Source organism: Salvelinus alpinus, chromosome 5 (assembly GCF_045679555.1).
Source record: "Salvelinus alpinus chromosome 5, SLU_Salpinus.1, whole genome shotgun sequence".
NCBI lineage: Eukaryota > Metazoa > Chordata > Actinopteri > Salmoniformes > Salmonidae > Salvelinus > Salvelinus alpinus.
In genome coordinates, this window is record NC_092090.1 from 85613988 (window position 1) to 85629401 (window position 15414).

A 15414-nucleotide genomic window follows, 5' to 3' on the forward strand; every position below is an offset into this window, starting at 1 on the left:
CTAGAGTGAGAGCACCGTCAGCATTCAAAAGTGACCAAAACATCAGCCAGGAAGCATAGGAACTGAGAAGTTGTTTGTGGTCACCACCTGCAGAATCACTCCTTTTTTGGGGGTGTCTTGCTAATTGCCTATAATTTCCACCTTTTATCTATTCCATTTGCACAACAGCATGTGAAATTTATTGTCAATCAGTGTTGCTTCCTAAGTGGACAGTTTGATTTCATAGAAGTGTGATTGACTTGGAGTTACATTGTGTTGTTTAAGTGTTCCCTTTATTTTTTTGAGCAGTGTATATATACAGTTGAAGTCGGAAGTTTACATACACCTTAGCCAAATACATTTAAACTCAGTTTTTCACAATTCCTGACATTTAATCCAAGTAAAAATTCAGTTAGGATCACCACTTTATTTTAAGAATGTGAAATGTCAGAATAATAGTAGAGAGAATTATTTATTTCAGCTTTTCTTTCATCACATTCCCAATGGGTCAGAAGTTTACATACACTCAATTAGTATTTGGTAGCATTGCCTTTAAATTGTTTAACTTGGGTCAAACGTTTCAGGCATCCTTCCACAAGCTTCCCACAATAAGTTGGGTGAATTTTGGCCCATTCCTCCTGACAGAGCTGGTGTAACTGAGTCAGGTTTGTAGGCCTCCTTTCTCACACATGCTTTTTCAGTTCTGCCCACAAATTTTCTGTTGGATTAAGGTCAGGGCTTTGTGATGGCCACTCCAATACCTTGACTTTGTTGTCCTTAAGCCATTTTGCCACAACTTTGGAAGTATGCTTGGGATCATTGTCCATTTGGAAGACCCATTTGCGACCAAGCTTTAACTTCCTGACTGATGTCTTGAGATGTTGCTTCAATATATCCACATAATTTTCCTGCCTCATGATGCCATCCATCTATTTTGTGAAGTGCACCAGACCCTCCTTCAGCAAAGCACCCCGACGGGTGCTGCCACCCCCGTGCTTCACGGTTGGGATGGTGTTCTTCAGCTTGCAAGCGTCCCCATTTTTCCTCCAAACATAACGATGGTCGTTATAGCCAAACAATTCTATTTTTGTTTCATCAGACCAGAGGACATTTCTCCAAAAAGTACGATCTTTGTCCCCATGTGCAGTTGCAAACCGTAGTCTGGCTTTTTTATGGTGGTTTTGGAGCAGTGGCTTCTTCCTTGCTGAGCAGCCTTTCAGGTTATGTCGATATAGGACTCGTTTTACTGTGGATATAGATACTTTTGTACCGGTTTCCCCCAGCATCTTCACAAGGTCCTTTGCTGTCGTTCTGGGATTGATTTGCACTTTTCGCACCAAAGTACATTCATCTCTAGGAGACAGAACACCACTCCTTCCTGAGCGGTATGACGGCTGCATGGTCCCATGGTGTTTATACTTGCGTACTATTGTTTGTACAGATGAACGTGGTACCTTCAGGCGTTTGGAAATTGCTCCCAAGGATGAACCAGACTTGTGGAGATCTACCATTTTTTTCTGAGGTCTTGGCTGATTTCCCCATGATGTCAAGCAAAGAGGCACTGAGTTTGAAGGTAGGCCTTGAAATACATCCACAGGTACACCTCCAACTGACTCAAATTATGTCAATCAGAAGCTTCTAAAGCCATGACATTTTCTGGAATTTTCCAAGCTGTTTAAAGGCACAGTCAACTTAGCGTATGTAAACTTCTAACCCACTGGAATTGTGATACAGTGAAATAATCTGTCTGTAAACAATTGTTGGAAAGATTACTTGTGTCATGCACAAAGTAGATGTCCTAACCGACTTGCCAAAACTATAGTTTGTTTACAATAAATTTGTGGAGTGGTTGAAACACTTAGGTTGGTGTAATTAAAACTAGTTTATGTAAACTTCCGACTTCAACTTTACCTGTTCTGAAAGGCCCCAGAGTCTGCAACACCACTAAGCAAGGGGCACCATGAAGACCAAGGAGCTCTCCAAACAGGTCAGGGACAAAGTTGTGGAGAAGTACAGATCAGGGTTGGGTTATAAAAAAATATCCCAAACTTTGAACATCCCACAGAGCACCATTAAATCCATTATTAAAAAATGGAAATAATATGGCACCACAACAAACCTGCCAAAAGGGCCACCCACCAAAACTCATGGACCAGGCAAGGGGGACATTAAATCAGAGGCAACAGAGATCAAAGATAACCCTGAAGGAGCTGCATATGTCTTGGAATTGGAGTATCTGTCCATAGGGCCACTTTAAGCCGTACACGCCACAGAGCTGAGCTTTACGGAAGTGGCCAGAAAAAAGCCATTGCCCAATAAAAAGAATTAAGCAAACACGTTTGGTGTTCGCCAAAAGGCATGTTGGAGACTCCCCAAACATATGGAAGAAGGCACTCTGGTCAGATGAGACTAAAATGTTGCTTTTGGCCATCAAGGAAAATGCTATGTGTGGCACTAACCCAACACCTCTCGTCACCCCGAGAACACCATCCCCATGGTGGTGGCAGTATCATGCTGTGGGGATGTTTTTCCATCAGCAGGAACTGGAAAACTGGTCAGAATTGAAGGAATGAAGGATGGTGCTAAATAAAGGGAAATTCTTGAGGGAAACCTTTTTGTCTTCTAGAGATTTGAGACTGGGATGAAGGTTCACTTTCCAGCAGGACAATGATCCTAAGCATACTGCTAAAGCAACACTCGAGTGGTTTAAGGGGAAACATTTAAATGTGTTGGAATGGCCTAAAAGCCCAGACCTCAAACCAGTTGAGAATCTGTGGTATGACTTAAAGATTGCTGTACACCAGCAGAACCCATCCAACTTGAAGGAGCTGGAGCAGTTTTGCCTTGAAGAATGGGCAAAAATCCCAGTGGCTAGATGTGCCAAGCTTATAGAGACCTACCCCAAGAGACTTACAGCTATAATTGCTGCAAAAGGTGGCTCTACAAAGTATTGACTTTGGGGGCGGTGAATAGTTACGCACGCTCAAGTTTAATTTGTCTTATTTGTTTGTTTCACAATAAAACATATTCAAAGTGGTAGGCATGTTGTGTAAATCAAATGATAAACCCCCTCCCAAAAATTAATTTAATTCCAGGTTGTAAGGCAACAAAATAGGAAAAATGCCAAGGGGGTGAATACTTTCACAAGCCACTATGTTCCTGGTATAAATGTGCACATTTTAGAATGTGGTGTGCTCTAGCTGATGAACATTCACCTCACGTTTTCCCACAGATTGAGTGACTACCTGTTTACAGTGGCCAGGTACACAGCCATGAAATAAGGTAATGAGGAGAAAATCTACAAAAGACCTGAGTGACACATCTACACATGAATGAACAGACTGGGGAACTTTGAAACAACATTTATTCTGTTTAAGGGTTGAATTCATCATTGGCATATGTAAAAGACAGATTGATGGTCTAAGCTTGAATATCTCGTAATGGAACTGCCCCTAAATTTCAAATAAAGACTAGAATCCAAGTTCGACTTTGCTGGAGGCTAAACCTTAACATACTGAGTGGCACGTTGCTTTTAATGAAATGTGGAAACTGCTACAACAATAACCTGTGACACTAGGATAATACCGAATAAAGAATTCGAATTTTGTAATGAAGTGAGCAAGTTATAATCCTGTGTTGGAAGCACACAATGTACATTGTTGTATTTAAATGTCACAGGTTGGGTCACAAGAAGCTTCTTTATAAAGTATTTCAGAGAGCACTGGATGAAGAGCTTAAAATATCCCATAGATACAATATTTATACTGATGGGCTATACTGCCATGCTGCAGTAAATAAACTTGCTGATCATAGTCACTGCATTAGCATCATGTTCTACATCAAATGTAAAGTGCTGAATATATTGTCATATTGGAGAACTATCACAACCGGTCCTCAGAATGTACTGTAGGTTCAGATATCCTCTTTTCACACTGGGCTTTACAGCATGGTTTCAACAACTATGGTGGATGTGTAATCAAGCCAGTACAGTAGAGCTCAGCCCGGCTCAGTGTTGTAAAAAGGTCTCCGTCTTCCAACTCGCACACAGTCACAGTATCTGGCACCAGCCCTGGCTCTTCTGGGAAAGGCTACTTGCCCAGGTCATAAGTGACAGATTGCGTTCCTCATATGGTGGGTAGCGCAGGTAGGTGACACACTCGATGCAAGTGTTTCTGAGCAGGCATGATTTCCGGTGTGAGAAGGTGTCAAAGCTGTAGCGCCCATGGTAGGAACCCATCCCACTGGCACCTGTCAAGTAGAGTTAACCAAATATGGGAGGGTTAATATAATATATTTATTCATTCACTATAGTGCTGCCTGTCAGACCTTATTATGGAATCATTTTTTTTTTAAGGGAGATGCAGTTCGACACAAACCGGTGCGCCAGGCACGTACTGTACTACCATACCGTTACATTTTTTGTCTTGCCCCTTCACCCTCTGAATTGCACACAATCCTATTACCAAGGCTTAAAAATCCTTCTTTAACCTGTCCCCTCCATCCACACTGATTTAAGTGAATTTAACAAGTGACATCAATAACAGATCTTAGCTTTCACCTGTCAATAGCATGTTTGTTTTTAATACTTTGTTCAATAAGAACAGATTTCTGCTGCAAAACATTTTATTACAGCATGTCCTACTGAACATGACCCAGGTCTCTGTACTGAGAAGGGTTGAAGACCTGAGGCAGTAATCTGACCCAGGCAGACCGTTCTCAAACCTACCTACTCCCCCAAAAGGCAGGACCACCATCAGGCTCTGCAGGACACTGTCATTGGAGCAGAAGCTCCCACTTGAGGTCTCACTCATTAGCCTTGAGATTACCTGCACGGGAAGCAGAAAGAGGCATGACAGCCAGCATATATTGTATGTGTACACATGAATTGTGTGTGTAAGCTTGTGCCAGTCACCTTGCTGTTGCTAGAGTAAGCGTACACACAGAGAGGCTTCTCTCGACGACTGATGAAGGAGATTGCCTCATCTATGCTGTTGACGGTCAGAATGGGCAGAACGGGGCCGAAAACCTCCTGCTGCATGATAGGGTCCGAGTCGATCACATCGCACAGAATGGTTGGTGCTTCACACAAACAAATATATAAACAAAAGTTACGTACAAATACTGTGGTGTAGTACACAGACTGTAAATCAGGTGCATATACATGTAGGAATAGTTTCCTGGACACCAATTAAGCCTAATCCCGAACTGAAAAGCACTTTCAATGGAGATTCTCTGTTGAGCATGCTATTTGCGCAGGACTAGGGTTAATCTTCGTCAAGGAAACCAGGCCTTAGAATCTCTTCAAAACTTCCTTCCTCATTCATTTACCAATGTATTTATCTGCTTCATTCACTTGGCCTCCTACAGCCACCTTGCCAGACCTCCGCAGCGGGTCCGTGGTGCGGTGTAAGTTCTCCAGGTTCACGATGCGGCCAAAGCTCCTTGACTCCTGGGGGTCTGAACCATAGAACTGCAGGAGGCAGCAGCGCAAGTCCTGGAGCAGCTGTGTTTTGACCTCGGCATGGCACAGGACGTAGTCGGGTGCTACCATACTCTGCCCAGCATTATGGAAGCGTGCCCAGGTGATGCGTCGTGCCGTGGTGGTGATGTCACACTGCTGGTCCACGTAGCAGGGGTTCTTACCACCGCTCAAGACCAGGGTGACGGGTGTGAGGGTGCGGGCTGCTGCCTGTGCCACTCTGCCCCCATCCCCACGGTTTCCTAGGGGAACCATTATTACCTCATACACAGAGCACACATTACTTCTGATACAACAAAGATTAGGGCGCAAAATTCAGATAAGGCAGTGGTGACATTTTAAATCGGAACCTTTTTTACCTGTGAAGAAGACATGATCAAATTTGAGGTCCACTATTTCAGTCAGGTCATTCACCCCTGCAAGGGTCACATGGTAACACTCCTTTGAAAAGAGCAGGAATGTTTGTAGGTTAAAAGGTATACTCACTTATATGACAAGTCACCCAAAACAGCCACCTGTGTAACATTGAATTCAACTCACATTGTCCAGGTATGACGGTATGAGATGGTGTAGCAGCTCCGATGTGTGAGAACTACATTCTGAGGGGTTGAGGATCACACAGTTCCCTAAAGAACAAACAGATACAACAGTACAACGATTGGCAAGCAACTTTCAGTATTGAATGCAAATGGATGAGCATTGTGTTTGAGTGTGTGACACTTAAATGCCCTAAAGCCTATAGTTACAGTGTATTGTTACCTGCGGCAATGGCCCCAACCAGGGGTACCAGACAGAGCTGAACAGGGCTACACCAGGCCCCCACAATCAGCACCACCCCCAGTGGCTCAAACACCACCAGGCACTCATCCAACGTGGTGGTCTGCACCAATCAGAAGAAGGCAGAGGGGAGGAGCTCACATTACCCAGCCAATGGAAAACTCATGAGTCACAGATACTACATGCAGTCACTGTTTGGCATGACAATTCCATAAGAAGTTGGAAATAGAGCAAAAACAGACTGGCACCCAGACTATTCTAAGCTGTTTTGACAAGTTCAGCACAATACATTGCTTTGTAGCTGAGAGACAGCCCGTTCTCTCAAAGACAATTTAACTAATTGATGATCCAACAATCATTTTAAGTGGCTTTAAAACTTGTGTATTCCTACAAAGTGCAACTAACCCACCCTCATACATAGCAAAAGGTTATGCAACAGAAAACAAAAAACTGTGTTTTTACTGGACAAATTCAGGTAGTAGTACCTCCCCGTTTCACTCCAACTGAACACGACCCAGTATTCAGAAAACACACACAGGGCACCCTGCAACAGTCTTACCAGGTTCCTCTCCACCTGTTGCGGCTCCATCCACTTCTTGAGGTTGTTGATGGCATGAAGAGCCTCGTTCTTCACCAGTATCAGTTCAGACACTACCGTCTCAAACCGCGGCTGGCAAAACACCACAAACGCTCAGGTCTCGGACAGAACATTTGAAATAAGGCCTTGATGGTAGCCGGTTTGTTTACACTACTGATTACCTTGAAGATAAACATTATAAAATGCCACACAGTGATTTATTGGGGAACCAATGTGTGCCTTCAGGAATGTGGATTCCCTAATAAAATCACTGGGAGTAATAAAGAAGGTGATATACACACACACGTGTCAAAAGCTTTAGAACACCTACTCAGGGATTTTTATTTTTACTCTTTTCTACATTGTAGAATAAGTGAAGACATCAAAACTATGAAATAACGCATGGAATCATGTAGTAACTAAAAAAAGAACACCTCAAATAAGCAAAGAAAAACGACAGTCCATCATTGCTTTAAGTCAGTAAATACGAAAAATGTGAAGAATTTTCAGTCGCAAAAACCATCAAGCGTTATGAAACTGGCTCTCATGAGGACTGCCACAGGAATGGAAGACCCAGAGTTCATTAGAGTTACCAGCCTCAGACATTTCAGCCCAAATAAATGCTTCAGAGTTCAAGTAACAGCCACATCTCAAATTCAACTGTTCAGAATCAGGCCTTCATGGTCAAATTCCTGCAAAGAATCCACTACTAAAGGACACCAATAAGAAGAAGAGACTTGCTTGGGCCAAGAAACACGAGCAATGGACATTAGACCGGTGGAAATCGGTCCTTTGGTCTGATGAGTCCAAATTGGAGACTTTTGGTTCCACCCGCCGTGTCTTTGTGAGACGCAGAGTAGGTGAATGGATTATCTCTGCGTGTGTGGTTCCCACCGTGAAGCATGGAGGAAAAGGTGTGATGGTGTGGGGATGCTTTGCTGGTGACACAGTCAGTGATATATTTAGAATTCAAGGCCCACTTAACCAGCATGGCTACCACAGCATTCTGCAGCGGTACGCCATCCCATCTGGTTTGGGCTTAGTGGGACTACCGTTGTTTTTTCAACAGGACAATGACCCAACACACCTCCAGGCTGTGTAAGGGCTATTTTAACAAGAAGGAGAGTGATGAGTGCTGCATCAGATGACCTGGCCTCCACAATCCCCCGACCGCAACCCAATTGAGATGGTTTGGGATGAGTCGGACAGGCAGAGTGAAGGAAAAGCAGCCAACAAGCACTCAGCATATGTGGGAAGTCCTTCAAGACTGTTGGAAAAGCATTCCAGGTGAAGCTGGTTGAGAGAATGCCAAGTGTGCAAAGCTGTCATCAAGGAAAAGGCTATTTGAAGAAACTCAAATATAAAATATATTTAGATTTGTTTGACATTTTTTTGGTTACTACAAGATTCCATGTGTGTTATTTCATAGTTTTGAAGTCTTCACTATTATTCTAATATTAAAAATAAAAACCCTTGAACGAGTAGGTGTTCTAAAACTTTTGACCGGTAGTGTATATACACACATATACATTATATAGAACAAAATGCAACAATTTCAAAGATTTTACTGAGTTACAGTTCATATGAGGGAAATCAGACAATTGAAATAAATTCATTACACCCTAATCTATGGATTTCACATGACTCGGAATACAGACATGCATTTGTTAGTCACAGATACCTTAAAACAGGTATTCCCAGGGGTATGTGCAATGCCATCGGGGGTACGCCAAATAAAAATGTATTTTTCTTCACATTTTCAAACAGTCCATTTATATTTTCCAACGGGCTATACATTTGGGTGAGTTTCACCCCCCCCCCACTCAGTTTCACTGCCAAAAATTAAATTAAACCATCTAGCAAAATAACAACAATGTAAAATACAGGTAACCCAGCTAGCATGGACACTGACAGTTGGGAATCTGATGCAGCCAAAGAGAATTAAGACGACTTTCGAGTAGTAAGACGTGCATAAATGCAACTAATTAATAAGAAGGGGCTAGAAGTGTCTTATATGGTGGTGAGCTACCGAGTGCCTAGGACAGGCAAGCCCCATACTATTGTGGAGTGCTTAATTTTTCCTTCTGCCGCGAATATGGCAGGGACAATGCTGGGGGAAAAGACAAAAAAAATAAAAAATGGGTACACTGCAGCATCCACCAAGAGGCTCTTGCTGCCAAGGGAATGCCTGACCGCTTGAAAGACGTTTTGGACACTCCAGTGAAAATGGTTAACTTGTTAAAGGCAAGGCCCCTGAACGCGTGTGTATTTTCTGCACTATGCAATGATATGGGCAGCGACCATGTAACGCTTTTACAACATACAGTAAGTAGTGTGCTGGTTATCAAGGGGCAAAGTATTGACATGTTTTTTTTTTTTAAATGAGCTTAAAGTTCTTTTTACTAATCATTATTTTCTCTTGTCTGACCACTTGCATGATGACGAGTTTCTCACACGACTGGTCTATCTGGGTGATGTTTTTTCTCGCCTGAATGATCTGAATCTAGGATTACAGGGACTCTCAACTATATTCAATGTGCGGGACTAAATTGAGGCTATGATTAAGAAGTTTGAGTTCTTCTCTGTCTGCATTAACAAGGACAACACACAGGTCTTTCCATCATTGTATGATTTTGTGTGTGCAAACGAGTGAGTTTGATGCGCAATTACGCAGGTACTTTCCCGAAACGGATGACACAAACAATTGGATTCGTTATCCCTTTCATGCCCTGCCTCCAGCCCACTTACCGATATCTGAACAAGAGAGCCTCATCGAAATTGCATCAAGCGGTTCTGTGAAAATTTTATTTAATCAGAAGCCACTGCCAGATTTCTGGATTGGGCTGCGCTCAGAGTATCCTGCCTTGGCAAGTCGCACTGTTAAGACACTGATGCCCTTTGCAACCACGTACCTATGTGAGAGTGGATTCTTGGCCCTCACTAGCATGAAAACTAAATACAGACACAGACTGTGTGTGGAAAATGATTTAAGACTGAGACCCTCTCCAATACAACCCAACATTGCAGAGTTATGTGCATCCTTTCAAGCACACCCTTCTCATTAACCTGTGGTGAGCTATTCACAATTTGATGAACAAATAAAGGTTTTATATGTAAGATGGTTAAATAAAAGAGCAAAATGTATTATTATGTGTGTCCTCGTCCTATAAGAGCTATTTGTCACTTCCCACGAGCAGGGTTGTGACAGAAACTCACTCATTCTTATGTTTAATAAATGTATAGTATAGTGTGTGTGGCAGGCTTACAATGATGGCAAAAAAACTATATTTGACAGTGCGCTGACCCTGGTGCTAGAGGGGGTACGAAGCTGGAGGTTGAATGTTTGAAGGGGTACGGGACTATAAAAAGTAGGAACCACTGCCTTAAAAGAAATGGTCTCACAGGGGGCCTCAGGATCTAGTCATGTTATTTCTGTGCATTCAAATTGCCATCGATGAAATGCTATTGTGTCCTTTGGCTGTAGCTTATGCCTGCCCATACCATAACCCCATCGCCACTATGGGGCACTACGTTCACAACCGTGACATCAGATAACCGCTCGCCCACATGACACCATACATGTGGTCTGCGGTTGTGAGGCCGGTTGGACGTACTGCCAAATTCTCTAAAACGATGTTGGAGGCGACTTATGGTAATGAAATAAACATAAAATTATCTGGCAACAGCTCTGGTGGAAATTCCTGCAGTCAACATGCCAATTGCACACTCCCTCAAAAACATCTGTAGCATTGTGTTGTGTGGCAAAACTGGACATTTTAGAGTGACCTTTTACTGTCCCCAGCACAAGGTGCACCTGTGTAATGATCATGCTGTCTAATCAGATCCTTGATATGCCACACCTGTCAAGTGGATGGATTGTCGTGGAAAGAAGAAATGCTCACTAACAGAGATGTAAACAAATGTTTGAAAACATTTGAGAGAAAGAAGCTTTTCTGGGACCTTTTATTTCAGCTCATGTAAAGTGTTGGTCCCATGTTTCATGTTGCATTTATATTTTTGTTCAGTGTATATAAACCTGTTTTTACTTTGTCATTATGGGGTATTGTGTGTAGATTGAGAGAAAAAAACGATTTAGTCAATTTTAGAATAAGGCTGTAACGTAACAAAATGTGGAAAAAGTGAAGGGGTATGAATACTTTCCGAATACGCTGTATATTGTTATTATGTACTGGTCTGCATCTTGTCAACCTCTTCAGCTCCTACTAAACTATGGAGAAATTATTAGACATTCTCCATCTGGAGTATAACCTCTGTACACCCACCTTATGGAGGTCCCTCCCAAGTGCATCCACAAAGTCACACTCGTGTTCCACCAACATGCGCACTAGGGCTTCCAGTTGGACCTGTCTGAAGCTCTCGTCAAATGCACGGCCAGCTTGGAAGGCAGCTCTGGCCCTTTTCAGCAGCTCCATACACTCTAAAAGACGGGTCTTCATGCAGGGCTCCTCCAGCCTGTTCCTGAAACACATGTCAGACAAAAGCCAGTGTATTCCTATGTGTAAAGGAAACAAGTCTTGTAGTTAGTATTCTAGATCAAATCATATTTCAGTACACCTTCTGCAGGGAAGGCTTTCCACGAGATGTTGGAACATTGCTTCCATTCAGCCACAAGAGCATTAGTGAGATTGGGCACTGATGTTGGGCGATAAGGCCTGGCTCGCAGTCGCCGTTCCAATTCCTCCCAAAGGTGTTACATGGAGTTGAGGTCAGGGCTCTGTGCAGGCCAGTCAAGTTCTTCCACACAGATCTCGACAAGACTATTATTCCTCCACCAATCTTTACAATTGGCACTCTGCATTGGGGCAGGTAATGTTCTCCTGGCATCCAAACACAGGTTCGTCCGTTGGACTGCCAGATGGTGAAGCGTGATTCACTCCAGAGAACGCGTTTCCACTGCTCCAGAGTCCAATAGCGGCAAGCTTTACACCACTCCACCCGACGCTTGGCAGTGCGCAAAGTGATCTTAGGCTTATGTGCAGCTGCTCGGCCACGGAAACCCATTTCATGAAGCTCCCAATGAACAGTTCTTGTGCCGATGTTGCTTCCAGCAGCAGTTTGGAACTCGGTAGTGAGTGTTGCAACCGAGGACAGATGATTTGTATGCGCTATGCGCTTCGGCACTCGGCGGTTCCATACTTTGAGCTTGTGTGGTCTACCACTTCGCGGCTGAGCCATTGTTGCTCCTAGACATTTCCACTTCACAATAACAGCACTTACAGTTGACCAGGGCAGCTCTTGCAGGACAGAAATTTCACCAACTGACTTGTTGAAAAGGTGGCATCCGATGACAGTGCCACGTTGAAAGTCACTGAGCTCTACAGTAAGGCCATTCTACTTCCAATATTTGTCTATTGAGATTGCATGGCTTTGTGCTCGGTTTTAAAGGGGGCGGCAGGTAGCCTAGTGGTTAGAGTGTTAGACTAGTAACCGAAAGGTTGCAAGATCGTATCCCCGAGGTGACATGGTAAAAATATGTCGTTCTGCCCCTGAACAAGGCAGTTAACCCACTGTTCCTAGGCAGTCATTGAAAATAAGAATTTGTTCTTAACCGACTTGCCTAGTTAAATAAAGGTTAAAAAAAATATATAATACCCGTCAGTGACTAATTTGAAGGGGTGTCCACATACGTTTGGCCATGTAGTGTATAGCCTGGTGAAAAGTGTGTGCCAAACAGAGGACAGCCCATGGGCAGTATCCATATCATTAAAACCCCAGTATCAGAGGAAAATGACTCAGCCAATCAAGTTGCCTGGAAACCTGTTGAATTGCATTTAACTCTACATCGGGCAGAAATTTGTGTTTGAACCAGGAAAGTTTCCTCTCATGACCGCAACAAGTCAGAATGGTGAATAAAATTATATTTTAAAATGTACTTTACCGGTTGTCCTTGCAGTTGGTCCTTTGGGCGGTAGGAATGTGAGACAATATATCCACAGGAAGGTTTTCAAAGCGCTTGTAGAGCGTTTCGATCACCTGAAGCATGCGATACAAATACATGCTGAGAAGGATGGATACTTGCTGGAGAGGCATGCATACTTGCCAAGCTGGTGCACATGTTCATGTTTACATGCTTCTGTGCATGCTTCAGGTGATAGAAATCCAAATGCACCATCAGCATGTAATTATATTTTTCTGCCACCAAAAGGACCAACCACACAGACAACCAGTAAAGTACAATTAAATATACTTTTATAACATTCTGGCTTGTAGAGGTGGTGAGAGAAACATTTCCTGACTCAAACACTCATTTCTGTCCACCTAGACGTCGGGTTTCCAGGCAACCAATCAGACAACGCAAAAGAGAATCAATCAAAGATATGAGTAATGAAGTTGTTCAAACCTGTCACATGAAATTTCTAAAAGATAAGTAATATTGATCTCAAAGATGAACAAAGTTTAACAATATACATTAAGTTTGAGCAACAAACGTAAATCAATAAAACATTAATGCGTATTACTACCAAAGTGATTCAAGTGAATTTAGACAGCGATTTGGGATGCGTCTGACTAGTTTTAATCGGCTCCCGAGTGGCACAGCGGTGTAAGGCACTGCATCTCAGTGCTAGAGGCGTCACTACAGACCCTGGTTCGATTCCAGGATGTATCACAACCGACCGTGATTGGGAGTCCCATAGGGCGGCGTACAACTGGCCCAGTATCGTCTGGGTTAGGCCCGGGTAGGCCTCCATTGTAAATAAGAACGTGTTCTTAACTGGCTTGCCTAGTTAAATAAAAATACAATAATAATAAGATTAATAATAACAATATAGGCAACTTACCTCCGCAATGCTTTGAACCAGAACGTTGGAGTACGCGCGTTGGAGGTTTGAGATGCAATGATCATTAAAATACTTTTTGAAGTGTATGAAGGGGACGCATGGAAATTCAGGCTCACCTGACCCAAACTTGAGTCGTCTGACATACGTCTTCGGGCGTGCGCAGTAGCCTATAACGGAGAGTTAGTGCTATCTGGAATCATTGGGATGTCCCCCACCCTAAACCATAACCATGGTTACAAAATTCCGCTAATTTCAATATATTCCCTGATTTTCCCGAAATCCCGGTTGGAATACTCCCGGAATCAGGAGGAAATAAACACGAAATCTGGAATTCTTCAACCAGGTTAACCATTTTAAATTTCAACGGGGTAGGGACGTCCCAAGGACCATTCAGGGAGTTTGTTCCTTTGGGCGGTAGGAATGTGAGACAATATATCCACAGGAAAGTATAATTATTATTTTTTTCAAAGCGCTGGTAGAGCGTTTAGATTTATATCACCTGAAGCATGCGATACAAATACATGCTGGAGAGGGTGGATATAATTTGTGGAACGATCCAACAGGAAACTGTTCCAAAAACTTCGTAAAGTACAAGGTAACATGAGCAATCCACCTAGCTGCCGAATAGGCATCAACTCACCATGTAGCTTATTCTTAAATGTTTGTCGATAGGCTACCAGAGTGAGTAGACATTTTTCGGAATAAACAATTTAAAAAACGTAATTAAATAGCCCACTCCCTACCTCGTTATCTTATTCTGCCGCTATACAACTTTGTATTTGTTGTTTGTTGGCAACCTTGTTATTTAAGCAGTTTTTGGAAAAGATTCCTGTTGGAATGTTCCACAAATTATACCCACCCTGCAGGAGAACCATGCATATTTGCCAAACTGACGCACATGGTTATGTGCATGCTTCAGGTGATAGAAATCGGAATGCACTACCAACATGTAATTATACTTCCCTGTGGATATATTGTCTCACATAACCGGTAAAGTACTTTAATGTACTTTTATAACATTCTGGCTTGTAGAGGCGGCGAGATGAACAGTTCCTGATTCAAACACTAATTTCTGCCCACCGAGACGTCGGGTTTCCAGGCAACCAATCAGACAACGCAAAAGATAATCAAAGAAAAGCGATGAAGAAATGAAGTTGTTCAAACCTGTCACATGAACTTTCTGAAAGATAAGTAATATTGATCTCAAAGATGAACAAAGTTTAACAATATACATTAAGTTTGAGCAACAAAAGTAAATCAATAAAACAATGCGTGTTACTAACAAAGTGATTCAAGTGAATTTAGACAGCGATCTGGGATGATTCTGACTAGTTTTAATGTAGCCAATTTACCTCCGCAATGCTTTGAACCAGCGCGTTGGAGTACTCATGGTTTTAGATATGCAATGATCGTTAAACTACTTTTTTTAAAGTGTATGAAGAGGACTCATTGAAATTCATGCTCACCTGACCCAAACTTGAGTCGACTGACATACGTCGCTATAGCCTAGTAAGGGAGGGTTAGTGCTATCTGGAATCATTGGGATGTCCCCCACCCTAAACCATAGTTACAAAATTCCGCTAATTTCAATATATTCCCTGGAGTATTCCCGGAATCAGGAGGGAATAAGCAGGAAATCTGGAATCCTCCAACCAGGTTAACTATTTTAAATTTCAACGGGGTAGGGACGTCCCAAGGATCCCAGATAGCAAGGAAACGATCTGGACTTTGCAGATAGAAAAGTAATAAATAGAGAACTGACACACGAATCCATGACATAACCTGTTCTACACAGCTGCTAT

General features: G+C 42.7%; 1 protein-coding gene and 1 pseudogene across 5 annotated transcripts; one reads left to right on the top strand and one right to left on the bottom strand.

The window, feature by feature from the left end:
- LOC139575359 (corrinoid adenosyltransferase MMAB-like) overlaps positions 1–3586 on the top strand; it is an 8116-nt pseudogene extending 4530 nt beyond the window's left edge.
- On the bottom strand, positions 3327–15388 carry aldh3b4 (aldehyde dehydrogenase 3 family, member B4). 5 transcript variants are annotated; one of them, XM_071403951.1, is made up of 10 exons: positions 15079–15388; positions 11096–11291; positions 6795–6905; positions 6218–6338; positions 5999–6084; positions 5818–5899; positions 5308–5700; positions 4892–5058; positions 4706–4805; positions 3327–4227 (listed from the first exon to the last, which is right to left on the bottom strand). In XM_071403951.1, the coding sequence occupies exons 1-10, from the start codon at positions 15150–15152 to the stop codon at positions 4028–4030; spliced, it is 1530 nt and encodes a 509-aa protein (XP_071260052.1). In that variant the 5' UTR covers positions 15153–15388; the 3' UTR covers positions 3327–4027. The 5 variants fall into 5 exon arrangements, with proteins under 5 accessions (XP_071260052.1, XP_071260050.1, XP_071260054.1 ...); XM_071403949.1 differs by lacking the exon at positions 15079–15388 and adding an exon at positions 13613–14758; XM_071403953.1 differs by lacking the exon at positions 15079–15388 and adding an exon at positions 13729–14757.
- Between the last annotated feature and the right edge of the window lie 26 nt (positions 15389–15414).

Excerpts from the sequence above, each read along its gene's own strand:
- aldh3b4 (XM_071403949.1), bottom strand. The coding sequence starts at position 13,755 with ATGTCAGACGACTCAAGTTTGGGTCAGGTGAGCCTGAATTTCCATGCG. Across the intron at positions 6,906-11,095 it reads TTGGGAGGGACCTCCATAAG|CCGCGGTTTGAGACGGTAGT; the intron begins GTGGGTGTACAG and ends GTGTTTTGCCAG. Across the intron at positions 5,701-5,817 it reads TGATCATGTCTTCTTCACAG|GAAACCGTGGGGATGGGGGC; the intron begins GTAAAAAAGGTT and ends TGGTTCCCCTAG.